The 16,257-nt window shown below is 48.9% G+C and overlaps 1 protein-coding gene across 1 annotated transcript in view; it reads left to right on the top strand.

The window, feature by feature from the left end:
* Positions 1 to 16,257, top strand: part of nalcn (sodium leak channel, non-selective) — a 364,870-nt gene that overhangs the window by 108,858 nt on the left and 239,755 nt on the right. Inside the window, exon 10 of the mRNA XM_070891788.1 lies at positions 12,653 to 12,784. Coding sequence (XP_070747889.1) covers positions 12,653 to 12,784 — 132 coding nt within the window. The remainder of the gene's footprint in view (positions 1 to 12,652; positions 12,785 to 16,257) is intronic.

Genomic DNA, 16,257 nt, shown 5'->3' with positions numbered 1-16,257 from the left:
GCTCCTGCATTTTGTTCACCGGCCGTGTGTTCAAACCACGACAGACAGAGGGGCCTGATGGCGATGAACACACTCGGCAATCTGACAACATCTTATTATCAACTTCACATTACAGGCCTCACAATACCTGAAATTCCCACTCCTCGCCTTTCTCACTAATCGGCGAAAATAAACAAGAAAACCACTGGAATTGCACACGCGTAGCTACTTGGCAGCAGTCACGTCATTTATAGAATCTTGCAGCACAGAAGGAGGCCATTCGGCCCATCATGCCTGTGCCAGCTCTTTGAAAGAATTATCCAATTAGTCCCACTCCCCCTGCTCTTTCCACATAACCCTGCAAAAATGTTCTTTTTCAATGTAGAGATCTAATTCTCTTTTGAAATTCCACTGATTAAAGCCCTGGATTTTTCTCAAGATGGTGAGTTGGTGAAATCTGATTTCCTCCAGAGCTTGAGGGAAGTCCCTCCCCGCACCCCCCCCGCCCCCCCCATCTTGGAGTTTCTCATTGTTTTCTTATCAAAAATCGGGTCTGGAGCTGCACAACTAACAATATCTGTGGCATAGCTGTGCATGTTGCATACTATATCTGCTGTGTTTGACGTCACGGATCAAATGTGTGTGCATCATTGTCCACGAAAAAGAAACAAAGTCTGGATAATTTTTTTTTAAATAGACCTGTACCATCATTAGGTACAGGTATGAGAACTATTTACTTATTAAATATCTGTTGATGACAATCTACTCACCTGGGATGAAAATTGGGCTAGTTTTAAATCAGGCTGCTTGGCCACATTACCATCAGATGCGGTGAGGTGAAAATATGCCCACTGATTTTTTTTCAAATTGGTTGTAAAACTGACTTTAATGGTCCATAGCGCTGATGTCAATTAACAATGTGAAACTTGTACGTGCCTAATACCTCAGGGGTCTGTGTGGTAAACTTACTATAGTTCTGTTTGAGGTAGTAATTGAATTTGCATAATGGTCCCATCTTAACCATTAGGCAAATCAGCAAGGGGAGGGAAATCATTAATTAAAAATACATGGCCAAGTCTATACTCATCCTGACGAACATTGGAAATAAAATTCTGCATGCGACTAATCCACAATGCCGGTTTTATGCCAAGTGATGAGCTGAAAATCTACCCAGTGTATTTATATACCTTAATATATATCGGACCAGGGAAATTCTCCCCAGTGTCCTGGCCAATATTTGTCCCCCAACCAACATCACTTTAAAAAAAAACAGATTATCTGGTCATTATCACATTGCTATTTATGGGAGCTTGCTGTGTGCAAATTGGCTGCTGCGATTCTGATATTACAACAGTGACTACATTTCATTGGCTGTAAAGCACTTTGGGATGTCGTGAGGTAGTGAAAAGCATTTTGGAAGTGCAAATATAAGATAGTCACCAAGAAATCCAGTGGGGAATTCAGAGAACCTTCTTTATCCAGAGAATGGTGAGAATGTGGAACTCGACACTACAGGGAGTGGTTGAAGCGAATAGTATAGATGCATTTAAGGGGCGATTAGGTAAGTATATGAGTGAGAAGGGAATAGAGGGTTATGAGGATAGATTTAGATGAGGAAAGACGGGAGGAAGCTCAAGTGGAGCATAAATGGCAGCATGATCTGGTTGGGCCGAATGGCCTGTTTCTGTGCTGTATATTCTATGTAATCCTGTGTAATGTAAGTCGTTCGTTTTTTTTCTGGTGTGGCTCAGGATCCAAGTTTGTTTGATAAACACTCCTGTGTAGTGCCTTGGGAAGTTTTATTACGATATTATATTGCAAGTATAATTTTTAAACAGGTTTATGTTTTTTTTTAATGGAAGTTAAAGAGCACACTTGTGATAAAATTGAAAATGTTCAGTATTTTGTTAAGCGGGTTGGTAGTGCAGCTGACGGTTCTTTATACTGTAAACCTGCGATCATAAATTAATCTGATGCATCGAGATGTTTCAGTTTGTTGAACTATTCAAGTAAATGAGAAACCATAGTGGATAGACCAAGGTGAATGGGCCAGATCTTGCTGGAGTGGGGCATCTCGTGGCGTGCCCCGTTGGTTAGACTTTTTCCCTCACCCTTCAGCTCAATTTTTTTGCCCTGTAACTTGTTAGCAGTGCGAGCTGAATAACGGCACGGCAAGGGCGACGGGGCATCTGGGCCCTCAGTGACCGGACTGGACCCACAGTCTATCTCCTTAACCCGTGAGATTTAAGGATCGAGAAACAGAGAAACAGAGGAACGATGGTGAAAGAAATAGGGTGAATTAGAGTCAGATCAGGTACAGAAAGAGAAACAAAGAAAAAGAAAAATTCAAAGAGTGAGGGACAAAAACGAGAAAAGAAAAAATGTCTGAACAAAAAATAAAAAATGTAAAATTTGACATTTTTAAAATCTCCAACATCAATTTATTACCTGAAGGAATGAGACTCAACAGTTTACATTTTCACTTTCTGGGCCGGAGAGATTGATTGGCGTTCCATTAGCAATTATCATGTTGGTAAGGGAATCAAGGAATATGGGGATCGGGTGGGAAGGTGGAGTTGAGGTCGAAGATCAGCCATGATATTGAATGGTGGAGCAGGCTCGAGGGGCCATGTGGCCTGCTCCTGCTCCTAATTCTTATGTTCTTAATAACGGCATTCGTCGTTAACACACTATTACTGTTCCGGCCCACGGTGACTATTGTGAATATTGCTTTTGTATTGTCTTGTAGGATAATTAAACATTTGCCCAGCAATCCTGGCCTCCTGGATCCGTGCGGAATGTGTACGGACTAGGGAAGGCATTGCAAAAGCCGGTTTTCAGCGCACAATGCGCATGCGCTGAAAACCGGCTTTTCCGATCTGTGCGAGGACATTCACATGGGCAAGATTGCGGTATTTACCCATATCTTGCCCAGCGGATGTCTTGAAAACTCTTGCGCCTGATAAAAGCAGGCGCATAGCCTACTTTTACAGCCGTAAGAGTTTTAAAACACACAAAAACATATTAAAATAACATTTTAAAAATATATTTTATTGTTTAAAAACCCTGCCCACTACAATAAGTTTATTTTAAAACATAATTAAAAAACGTTTTTTAAAAATCGGAAAAAAACATTTTTTTCTAAGACTTTAATTTCAATTAATTTGAATTATGTAAGGTGTGTTTTTTATTTTTTATTATGGTGTTGAGTGTGTTTGTTTTTTCTCATTAATAGCAATGAGAACTCGTAGCTACGGAGTTCTCATTGCTATTAATCAGAATGTTGTGGAATACTATACCTGATTGGTTGAGCAGTCACACGTGACTGCACCTTCTGCGTGGGAACCTCGAGGACGGGAGCTCGCTTCGCATCGCAGGAAGAGAAGGCCTCCCCACTGGAATCCCAGGCGCCTCTGAGACCACCAGGTAAATTCGTAAAAATTCTCCGGCCGGAGGCGTTCGTCCGAAAGAATCTTCCGACTGGAATTTCAGGGCCAATATTGTAGTGTTTGCTTTTGAAAGAAAGAAAGACTTACATTTATATAGCGCTTTTCATGACCACCAGACATCTCAAAGCGCTTTACAGCCAATGAAGTACTTTTGGAGTGTAATCATTGTTGTAATGTGGGAAACACGGCAGCCAATTTGCGCACAGCAAGCTCCCACAAAGAGCGAGGTGATAATCTGATTTTATTTTGTTATGTTGATTGAGGGCTAAGTATTGGCCCACGACATCAGGGATAACTCCGCTGCTCTTCTTAGAAATAATGCCATGGGATCTTTTATGTCCACCTGAGAGGGCAGACGGGGCCTCGGTTTAATGTCTCATGCGAATGTCTCAGCATTCCCTCAACACTGCACTGGAGTGTCAGCCTAGAGTTATGTGCTTAAGTCCCTGGAGTGGGACTTGAACCAACAACCTTCTGACTTTGAGGCGCAAGTGCTACCCACTGAGCCACTGACTGACATTGAGATTATAGATGAAGGTAAATTGTCATATAAACCTAAAAATAGAGCCAAGGAATTATTGAATAGGCTTGATAATTGGACTGCACAGAGGAAAAATAGAATTAAACCGCAGTCTGACATTTTTAAAACAAGATTTAAAAAAAAGATTTATAATTAGTTTCCAAACTCTTCCAGACCACGAGAACAGGCACACTTATAGGGCCCAAGTTTCGGGCCGTGCCTAGAACAGCGCAGCCACGACCTGGACGCCCATTTTTCGCACCACGAAGTGCGCCTAAAAAATACTTACCTATTCTTGGGCTCCCTGCAGGTCCTCTGGAGCTGGAGCTGGGCGCGGCGCAGCACGAGCTGAAAACAGTGCCGGGACCTCTGCACATGCGCGCTACAGTGGGCGCGCATGTGCAGTAGCTCCAGGCGCCCAAAACTGTGTGGGAGGGGCCCGAAGCACGCAGCCCCTAGCCTAGCCGAATGGCCTCACTGGGGCTGCGTGGATAAGGCTGCACCTCCCACACCCAGCTCCTGCTTCCTCCCGACCCGATCCGACCCGACTCAACTCCCACTCCTCCCCCCCCCGCCCCCGGACCGGACCCGACACCCCCCGGCCCCCGGACCCGACCCGACCCCCACCCACCCCGTCCCGCCCCCGGACCCAACCCGATCCCCTCCCCCACCCCGGACCCGACCCGACCCGATCCGACCCCCCTGGACCGGACCCGACCCGACCCGACCACCCTGGACCGGACCTGACCCAACCCGCGCTCCCCCCTCCTCGGACCGGACCCGACCAACCCCCGCCCGGCCCCCGGACCGGACCCGGCCCCCGCCCACCCCGCCCGGCCCCCACACCGGACCTGACCCGACCCGACCCCCACCCCGAACCGGACCCGACCCGACCCTCCCCGGACCGGACCCGACCCCCCCCCCGGCCTCCGGACCGGACCCAATCCCTGCCCGCCCCGCCCCTGGACCCGACCCCCCCCCACCACAGCCGGACCCGACCCGACCCCCGCCCACCCCGCCCTGCCCCCGGACCGGACCCGACCCGACCCCCCCCACCCCGGACCGGACTCGACCCGACCCCCACCCCGGACCGGACCTGGTCCTCCCTCCCCCTCCCCGGACCGGACCCGACCCCCCTGGACTGGACCGGACCCGACCCCCACCCCTGGACCGGACCGGACGCCCCCCCACCGCACCCGGACCCGACCCGGCCCCTCCCCCCCCCCCCCACCACCACCCCGGACCCGACCCGACCACCGCCCCCCCCGGACCGGACCTGACCCTAGCCCCTCGAACCAGACCAGACCCGACTCCCCTGGACCAGACCCAACCCGACCCGCGCTCCCCTCCCCCGACCCGACCCGCGCTCCCGACCCTCCCCCCGGACCCCGGACCCGACACGACGCCACCTACCTGCAAATCGGGTGCTGGGGGCGGGCCTCGCCCAAAGTCTTGGGCCCGGCCGGGCCTGGCCCGTTCAGCCTCCCTCTCCTTTCTCCCCTCCCTCCCTTCTCCCCTCCCTTCCTCCCTTCCTCCCTCCCTCCCTTCTCTCCCTCGCTCCCCCGCTCCTCCCTTCTCCCTCCCTCCCTTCTCCTCCTCGCCCCACTCCCTCCCTTCTCCCCCCTCGCTCCCCCTCCCTCCTTCCCCCCTCCCTCCTTCCCTCCCTCCCTCCTTCCCTCCCTCCCTTCTCTCCCTCCTTCCCTCCCTCCCTTCTCTCCCTCCCTCGCTCCCTTCTCTCCTTTCCTCCCCTCCCCTCTCCACTTCCCTCCCCTCTCCCTCCCCCTCTCTCCCCCTATCTTCCCCTCGCCCCCCCTCACTTCTCCCTCCCCCCCCCCTCCCTCTGCCCCCCTCTCTCCCTCCACCCCCCCCCCCCCCTTCCCTCACTGTCAGAAACACAGACACTGACAGACAGGAAGTGAGAGAGACACACACACAGACAGACAGATAGAGACACTGACAGAGACCCATTGGAGGGGGCCGTCCCAGCACACTGTTGGAGGGCTCCCGGTGCTGCAGTCGGTAAGTAGAAAATGTTTTATTTATTGATTTTTCAATTTTTTTAATTTTTTAATTAATTTTTTTTGATTGATTTATTGGTTGATTTATTGCTGTATTTATCATTTATTATTGATGATGGCTCTTTATTTGTAAAACTGAAGTGTTTAATATTTGTAAACTTCCCTTTGAACCCCCCCCCCCCGCCCCCCCATTCCCTACGCCTGATTTGTAACCTAAGCCTGATTTTCTAAGTGTAGACAAGGTTTTTCTGAACGTACAAAAATCTACACTTACTCCATTCTAAGTTAGTTTGGAGTAAGTTTTCACTGCCTAAACTTTCAAAACGGGCGTAAGTGGCTGGACACGCCCCCTTTTGAAAAGAAAAATCTGTTCCAAACTGAAACTGTTCTAACTGACTAGAACTAAATGCCGAGAATTGCAATTTCCAAGATACTCCATTCTAAACCAGTTGCTCCAAAAAAATAGGAGCAACTCAGGCCGAAACTTGGCCCCAATGGGGAGGACCCAAGAAAAGCCAACATATTGCCTAGGACTGCACTATCCTAACTTCTGAGAGTGCTGTTTACTCAAGGATAACCCAGTGCTATCATTGCTAAACGTCCTTTTTTATTAGTATGTAGCAATAGAAATAATGGCCACAATATTTACCGCGGCGGAGTTTTGGGGCAGACGGAAGGAGCTGTGGACAGGCAAACACTGGCGTTTTAACTCCACAGCTTGTGTGGTTTCTTTTTAAACTGTTTCCCCGCACAGAGGCCAGCCTGGTTGACAGACTTATAGAATCATAGAATGGTTACAGCACGGAAGAAGGCTATTCTGCCCATCAAGCCCATGCCAACTCTCAACTAGTCCCGCTCCCCTGCCCTTTCCCCGTAGCCCTGCAAATTTGTTTCCATCAGATACTTATCCAACTCCCTTTTGAAAGATAAGATTGAGTCTGCCTCCACCACCCTTTCAGGCTGTGCATTCCAGATCCTAACCACTTGTTGCGTAAATACGTTTTTTCTTACACCGTGTTTGTTTCTTTTGTCAATCAACTTAAATCTGTGTCCTCTGGTTCTCAACCTTTCCACCAATGGGAGCAGTTTCTGTCTATCTACTCTGTCCAGACCCCTCATGATTTTGAACACCTCTATCAAATCTCCTCCCAACTTTCTCTGCTCCAAGGAGAACAACCCCAGCTTCTCCAGTCTATCAATGTAAAGTTCCTCATTCCTGGAATCATTCTTGTAAATCTTTTCTGCACCTTCTGTAAGGCCTTCAAAGGCTTGGCTGCCTGTTGGGCAGGGAAGTTCTCCAGAAAATGTCCCAACCCAGAATCAGGTAAGTTTTGTTAGGGGTCGGTGGGTAGAGACGGGTGGGTTCAGGGGGTGCGAGATTATGGACGTGGGGGGAAGATCGGGGAGATTGAGCTTGGGGGAGGGGAAACAGATGGGGGTGGGGGGAGAGTCGGTGATTGCGGGGGAACAGATGGGATCGGGGAGATTGGGGTGGGGGGGATCAGATGGGGGTCGCGAAGATTGGGGTGGGGGGAGAGTCGGTGGTCTCGGGGGAACAGATGGGGATCGGTGGACATTGGGGTGGGGGGAGTTGGTGATCATGGGGGATCAGATGGGGACCAGGGGAGATTGGGGTGGGGGGGATCAGATGGGGGTCGGGGCGATTGGGGCGGGGGGATCAGATGGGGTCAGGGGAGATTGAGGTGGGGGGAGAGTCGGTGATCGCAGGGGAACAGATGGGGATTGAGGGGACAGTTGAAGATGATGAGGAGTCGGGGGGCAAGATCATGGGCGCGAGTCTGAGATGGGGGAGAGTCAACGATCGTGGGTGGGAGTGGGGGAAGCTGGGGAGTGTTTACAGAGTAGCTTGTTGAGCCAGGGGGAACACACCTCCTCCTCCTGGACCATGAGCAGTGTTGTAAAGTCACTTACCTTGAGGATCTAGCCCTTCTCACCTCTTTATACCCACCAGGTTTCCTGATGCCTGGGAAACCCGGCCAACATGAGTTTAAAATAGAAACCATGTAAAAATGAACGCATAACAACAACAACTTATATTTATATAGCGCCTTTAACATAGTGAAATATCCCAAGGTGCTTCACAGGAGCATTATGAGATAAAAAATTTGACACCGAGCTGCATAAAGAGAAATTAGCGCAGGGGACCAAAAGCTTGGTCAAAGAGGCAGGGTTTAAGGAGCGTCTTGAAGGAAGAAAGAGAGTAGAGAGGTGGAGAGGTTTAGGCAAGGAGTTCCAGAGCTTAGGGCCTGGGCAACAGAAGGCACCAGTAGTTGAACGATTATAATCAGAGATGCTCAAAAGGGCAAAATTAAAATAGAAACCCTATAAAAATGGAGGCACACAGCTTCCCTTACAGAGTTTCAACAACCGACCCGCCTCCTGAGAGCGGATTACTCGCCCGCTCCTCATCCTGCCTCCGTTAAAAACGGGCGGGTTTGAGGCAGGTTGGGTCCTGGTTTCAGATTTTTAACGTTTTACCCTCCCACCCGACACATATACACATGTTTTTGGGGGTTAAAATGACCCCTAATGTCTTCATAAGTAAAAAGAAAACAAAATAAATTCGAAACAGAACAACACTTGGGGAAATTTAATGACCTTGGAAACCTCCTGGAATAATTGTGTCCCCAACAACAACTGCATTTCTATAGTGCGTTTAACATAGCAAAACGTCCCAAGGCACTTCACGGGAGAGATTATCAAACAAAATTTGACACCAAGCCACATAAGGAGATATTAGTACAAAAGCAAAATACTGCAGATGCAATAAATCTGAAATAAAAACAGAAAATGCTGGAACTACTCAGAAGGTCAGGCAGCATCTGTGGAGAGAGAAACAGAGTTAATGGGCCCAAGTTTCGGGCCGCGCCGAGAACGCGCAGCCCCGACCTGGACGCCCGTTTTTCGCGCCACAAAGTGCGCCTAAAAAAACTTCCAGATTCTCCGGCTCCCTGCTGGTCCTCTTGGGCCAGGCGCGGCGCAGCACGAGCTGTAGGGGGCGGAGCTAGGTCCCTGCGCTGAAAACAGTGCCGGGACCTCTGCACATGCGCTCTACAGTGGGCGCGCATGTGCAGTAGCTCCAGGCGCCCAAAACTGTGAGGAAGGGGCCCGAAGCACGCAGCCCCTAGCCCTGGCCGAATGGCCTCACTGGGGCTGCGTGCATAAGGCTGCTTCCCACGCCCGGCTCCTGCTTCCTCCCGACCCGACTCGACTCCCGCTTCCCCCCCCTCCCCCCCGCCCCCGGACCGGACCCGACCCCGACACCGACCCGACTCCCGCTCACGGACCGGACCGGATCCGACCCGCCGGACTGGTCCCGACCCGCGCTCCGCCACCCGAACCAACCCGACCTCCATCATCCCCCCCCCCCGACCCGACCCGTGCTCCCGACCACCGCCCCCCCCCCCGCCCCCCCCCCCCCCCCCCCCCGGACCCGACCCAACCCACGCCACCTACCTGTAAATCTGGTGCTGGGGACCGGGCCCTGCCCGAAGTCTTGGGCCCGGCCGGGCGGGCCCGGTCCGTTCAGCCTCCCCCCCCCCACTTCTCCTTCCCCCCCCCTTCTCCTTCCCCCCACCTTCTCCTTCCCCCCCTTCTCCTTCCCCCCACCTTCTCCTTTCCCCCCCTTTCCCTCTCCCCCCTTCCCCTTCTCCTCCCGCCCCTTCCCCTTCTCCTCCCCCCCTTCCCCTTCTCTTCCCCCCCTTCTCCTCCTCCTCCTCCCCCCTTCTCCTCCTCCTCCCCCCCTTCTCCTCCTCCTCCCCCCCTTCTTCTCCTCCTCCCCCCTTCTCTCGCCCTCCTCCCCATCCCTCCCCCTCTGCCTCCCTCCCTGCCCCCCCTCTCCCTCTACCCCCCTCCTCCCCCTCCCCTCGCTGTCAGAAACACAGACACTGACAGACAGAGAGTGAGAGACACACACAGACAGACAGATAGAGACACTGATAGAGACACACTGGGGGGAGGGGGCATCCCAGCACGCTGTTGGAGGGCTCCCGGTGCTGCAGTCGGTAAGTAGAAAATGTTTTATTTATTGATTTAAAAAAAAAATTATTTCTTATTAATTTTTTTTGATTGATTTATTGGTTGATTTATTGATGATTTTATCATTTATTATTGATGATGGCTCTTTATTTGTAAAACTGAAGTGTTTAATGTTTGTAAACTTCCCTTTAAACCCCCCCATTCCCTACGCCTGATTTGTAGCCTGATTTTCTAAAGTGTAGACAAGGTTTTTTCCAGCGCACAAAAATCTTCACTTACTCCATTCTAAGTTAGTTTGGAGTAAGTTTTCACTGCCGAAACTTTGAAAACAGGCGTAAGTGGCCGGACATGCCCCCTTTTGAAAAGAAATTCTGTTCCAAAGTGAAACTGTTCTAACTGACTAAAACTGGAGCAAACTAAATGCCAAGAATTTGAATTTCTAAGATACTCCGTTCTACACCAGTTGCTCCAAAAAATCAGGAGCAACTGAGGCCGAAACTTGGGCCAAATGTTTCAGGTCAATGACCCTTCGTCAGAACTGGAAACAGTTGGAGATGTAACAGGTTTTTAAGCAAGTGCAGGGGAAGGGAAAGGGGGAAGGGAGGAAAGAACAAAAGGGAAGGTCTGTGCTCGGGTGGAAGGCAGGAGTGATTAAGAGACAAAAGGGAGGATGTTGTGAGGCAAAAAATGGTAATGGGACAAGTAAAGAAACAAAAGATGAGTCTAGATAGGGTGTAAATGGAAAAATCATCAACATATTCTATAAGAAGATATTAGGACAGGAGCTTGGTCAAAGTGATAGATTTTAAGGAGCATCTTAAAGGAGGAGAGAGGCGGAGAGGTTTAGGGAGGGAATTCCAGAGCTTGGGACCTAGACAGCTGAAGGCACGGCCGCCAATGGTAGGATGATTAAAATTGGAGATACACAAGAGGCCAGATTGGAGGAGTGCAGACATCTCGGAGGGTTGTGGTTGTTTCAAACTAACTCACACCAAGTCCCGCTCACCCATCACCCCTTTGCTTGCTTGACCTACATTGGCTCCCGGTCCGGCAATGCCTTGATTTTAAAATCCTCATACTTGTTTTGGAATCCCTCCCTGGCTTCGCTCCCTCCCCATCTCTGTAACCTCCACTAGCCCTACAACCCTCCGAGATCTGTGCGCTCCCCTAATTCTGCCCTCTTGAGCATCCCCAATTTCCATCACTCCACCAATGGTGCCATGCCTACAGCTGCCTGCGCCTAAGCTCTGAAATTCCTTCCCTAAACCTCTCCACTATTCTACCTCTCCCTTTAAAACACTCCTTAAAATCTACCTCTGATGAAACTTTTGGGATCAAGAATTCTGTGCCATTATGTCTTCAAGTGGCTGGGGATAATGTTTCATCCGATAATATCATGGGATGTATTGAAGATTTATTTTTAGTCCCAAGTAACCTGAGCAATATTTTAATAATTCTGATGATGTTGGCATTTGTGGATTATGAGATGTTTCCTCTGGCTGGGGAGTCTAGAACCAGGGATCACAGTCTCAGGATAAGGGGTCGGCCATTTAGGACTGAGATGAGGAGAAATTTCTTCACTCAGAGGGTTGTGAATTTTTGGAATTCTCTACCCCAGAGGGCTGTGGATGCTGAGTCATTGAGTATATTCAAGGCTGCGGTCGATAGATTTTTGGCCTCATGGGGAATGGAGGGATATGGAGATGGGGCGGGAAAGTGGAGTTGAGGTCGAAGATCAGACTTGATCTTATTGAATGGCGGAGCGGGCTCGAGGGGCCGAATAGCCTACTCCTGCTCCTAATTCTTATGTTTTTACATAATAGATTCAACTTTACTGCTCTTGATTGTGTCCCATATTTACTTGATCTCTTTATCAAACTTGCCAAGCTCATGTCAGTTAATAGCACTGAGTTTTTATGTTGTTGATTCTTTTGAATCTTACAGCACAGAAAGAGGCTGTTTGGACCATCGTGCCTGTGCCGGCTCTTTGAAAGAGCTATCCAATTAGTCCCACTCCCCCTGCTCTTTCCCCATAGCCCTGCAAATGTTTTCTTTTTAAGTATTTATCCAATTCCCTTTTGAAAGTTACTATTGAATCTGCTTCCACCGCTCTTTCAGGCAGTGTGTTCCAGATCACAATAACCCACTGCATAAAAACAGTTCTCCTCATCTCCCCTCCGGTTCTTTTGCCAATTACCTGGTCCTCTGGTTACCAACCCTCCTGCCACTGGAAACAGTTTCTCTTTATTTAAGCTATCAAAACACTTCAGAATTTTGTACATCTCAATTAAATCTCCTCTCAACTTTCTCTGCTCTAAGGATAACAGTCCCAGCTTCAGTCCCTTCACAAAACTAAAGTTCCTCATCCCTGGTACCATTCTGGTAAATCTCCTCTGCAACCCTCCAAACCTTGACATTCTTCCTGAAGTGTGGAGCCCAGAATTGGACACAAGACTTGTTAGGCTGCAATTCATAAAGGTTTAGCAATAACTTCCTTGCTTTTGTACGCTCTGCCTCTATTTGCAAAGCCAAGAATCCTGTATGCTTTTTTAACAGATGCTTTTGAGTAGATTATAGCTCGTACCCTAGAAATGAAATCCTATTTATATTGTGAGCATGCTAAACATTTAACTTGATGAGTTGCCTATAATGTTAAAAAGCTAACCTTTACATTCTCTTTGTTTCAGAAAATGATGCAATCTTCCATTTTCCACATGTTTGTCTTGAGTATGGTAGCTGTAGATGTCACTGTGGCTGCCAGCAATTACTACAAGGGCGAGAACTCCAGGAGCCAGTATGATATGTTTTATCTGGCGGAGGTGGGTACGATAAATTACTCAGATATTTCCAGAGGGCAATGGGGAATCCACTCTAGTCCAAGAGTGTTGAATCAAATGCCCTTCGCTATTCCCTTAAGCATCCCGATAAATCTCTAACTGACTGGCTTCAACCGTCTGTGTCTGACGGAGTGTAGATGGCTGTCAGACTGCCACCCTGGACATGTTTTCTGATATGAAATGCCAAGAGGTAATGAGCAGGCAGCAGAGCAGAACGTTCAGAGGCTGGACATGGTTGTTAGTTCACTTATTCCCACCAGTTGAACAACAGGCAGCATTAGTTATATAACAGTTTCTCGAAGCAAACTTATTTTAGGTTAAAGTTTATATCGCATAGCATTTACAGCACAGAAATGGGCCATTCGACCACACTGGTCGATGCCACACAAGCCTCCTCCCACTACCCCTTCATCTCACCCTATCTATACTCGGAAACACTTCATCAAGCTGTGCTTTTTAAGCATGCTCAGCGGTCACTTCAGTACAGTTCCTGTTTTTGAATTGCCTTTTACATAAGAACATAAGAAATAGGAGCAGGAGTAGGCCATTTGGCCCCTCGAGCCTTCTCCGCCATTCAATAAGATCATGGTTGATTTGATCTTGGCCTCAACTTCATTTCCCTGCCTGTTCCCCATAACCCTTGACATTCTATAGTTCAAGAATATGTCTCCACCTTGAATATATTCAATGACCCAGCCTCCACAGCTTTCTGAGGTAGAGAATTCCAAAGATTCACGTCCCTCTGAAAGAAGAAATTCCTCCTCATCTCTGTTTTAAATGGGCGATCCCTAATTCTGAAATGATGCCCCCTAGTTCTAGATTCCCCCACGGAGGGGAGGGGGGAAAGAACCTTTCAGCATCTACCCTGTCAAGCCCCCTCAGAATCTTGTATGTTTCAATAGTCTATATACTGTTAGAAGTAGTAAGGAAATACAATCTCCCTCTTTTAGGTGAGAATGTCTGGTAGTACATAATAATCATCCTCATTTCGCATTTTCTTACTCTTCCCTTGGGGAACAACATGAAGCAGTGGAAGGTTTGGTGGCTAATTAACAGTCTGACAGGCCGTGACGTGAACACTTCTTCCATGGCTGTGACCATCTTTATACCAGCAATAGGGTGGATCAGTTCTGTACGGTGGGAGGGTCTTACGGGCTCCCACAACCATACAATGGGTGGGGGGAAACCCACACCCACACCCAGCTGACACAAGGATCCCGCTGGATGTCAACCAAGAATTCAGAGCTGGAGCTCCGGTCTCCATTCGCCGGGACTGTCTGGAGTGGGGGTTGGAACCCTGCCCCTTCTGACTCAGAGGCAGGATTGTTACACTTGAGCCAATGGGTCACTCCTTGTATAATAAGGTCAAGAGCTCTTTCTCCCATTCCTCCCAAACCAACAGGAACAACAACAACAACTTGTATTTATATAGCACCTTTACCATAGTAAAACGTCCCAAGGCGCTTCACTGGAGTATTATGACAAAATATTTGACACCGAGCCACATGAGGAGAAATTAAGGCAGATGACCAAAAGCTTGGTCAAAGAGGTAGGTTTTAAGGAGCCTCTTAGAGGAGGCTAGAGAGGCGGAGATGTTTAGGGAGGGAGTTCCAGAGTTTAGGGCCCAGGCAGCTGAAGGCACGGCCACCAATGGATAAGCAATTATAATCAGGGATGCTTAAGAGGGGGGGTTGATGTGGGACTGGAGGAGATTACAGAGATAAGGAGGGGCGAGGCCATGGAGGGATTTGAAAACAAGTATGAGAATTTTGAAATCGAGGCTTAACTGGGAACAAATGTAGCTCCCATCGGGAGCAAGGACAAGGGTGATGGGTGAGTGGGACTTGGTGCGAATTAGGACACGGGCAGCTGAGTTTTGGATGACCTCCAGTTTACGTAATGTAGAATGTGGGAGGCCAGCCAGAAGTGTGTTGGAATAGTCATGTCTAGAGATAACAAAGGCATGGATGAGGGTTTCAGCAGCAGCTAAGTTGAGACAGGGATGGAGTCGGGCGATGTTACGGAGGTGGTAATAGGCGGCCTTAGTTATGCCACAGATATGTGGTTGGAGTTCATTTCAGGGTCAAATATGACACCAAGTTTGCGAACAGTCTGGTTCAGTCTCACAGATGTTGGGGAGAGGGATAGAGTCAGTGGCCAGAGAACGGAGTTTGTGGCGGGGACCAAAAACAATGGCTTCGGTCTTCTCAATATTTAATTGGAGAAAATTTCTGATCATCCAAAACATTAAAATATACTCTCGCCGTTCTCCTGTGACATTCTACATGGGGCTGGATTTTAGCACCCAAACTCACGTGGGTTGGGGTCTGGTCAGAGTTTAAAATTTAAAAAAATCACAAACCCAATCCTGACCCCAACTTGCCTCCAACACCTCCCGGTTGAATGAAGGCAGGTTGGGGTCAGGATTGGGTTTGGAAGCCAACCTGTTCGCAGGAGGTGGGTTGGCAATTTAGATATTTTAATGAGGCTAGCAGCCTCCTATTTAACCTGCTTTGCAAGTTTTGCAGTGTCTCAAGCCTCGGGGGAAACCCGGCAGCTGAAGGGAGACGAGGGACAACTTTGGGGAGAAGGTAAGTGTCTTTACAGCACTACTTGTGGGCCAGGTGGAGCAGGAATGCTTCCCCCAGCACCCCACCCACCCCCCCACCCCCCACTTTACAAAGACTGCCTGCCCAACTGGAAGCCACGCTTGTCACTGAGGCCGATTTCCTGGTGGGGAACCTGTCGAGTTCAAAAGACACAGACTGTGGAGTCAAGACCAAGTACAGTATTCAAGTCAAGCAAGTTTGAAGGTGGGAGGATATCTAGACTCACATAAGGAATGGGTATCAAGGAACATAGGAACAGGAAGTGGCCGTTCAGCCCCTCGAGCCTGCTCCGCCATTCAATTAGATCACGGTTCATCTTCATCTTAACTCCATCTACCTGCCTTGGTTACCCTTATCAATCTCAGTTTTGACATTTTCAATTGACCTTCAGCTCCAACAGCTTTTTGGGAGAGGGAGTTCCCATTGTGTGAAGAAGTGCTTCCTGACATCACCCCCTGAACGGCCTGGCTCTAATTTTAAGGTTCCGCCCCCTTGTTTTGGACTCTCCCCGCCAGAGGAAATAGTTTCTCTCTATCTACCCGATCAACTCCTTTAATCATCTTAAACACCTCGATTTCCTGACAGTCGAGCATCAACTTGGATTTCAAAAGAGGTGCGAGTCTAGGTGGGGTAGAGGCACAAAGGGATCTCAAAGTACAAATACACAAATCACTAAAAGTTGCGACACAGGTTAGCAAAGCCATAAGCCAAAACCAAGCACTAGGGTTTATTTCTCGAGGTATAGAATTGAAAAGTAGGGAAGGTATGCTAAACCTGTATCAAATCTTGGTCAGATCACACATCAAGTACTGCGTACAGTTCTGGTTATCATATTATGAAAAGGAT

The sequence above is a fragment of the Pristiophorus japonicus genome, chromosome 10 (genome assembly GCF_044704955.1).
Source record: "Pristiophorus japonicus isolate sPriJap1 chromosome 10, sPriJap1.hap1, whole genome shotgun sequence".
NCBI lineage: Eukaryota > Metazoa > Chordata > Chondrichthyes > Pristiophoridae > Pristiophorus > Pristiophorus japonicus.
This window is presented reverse-complemented; position numbering and strand designations above follow the sequence as displayed.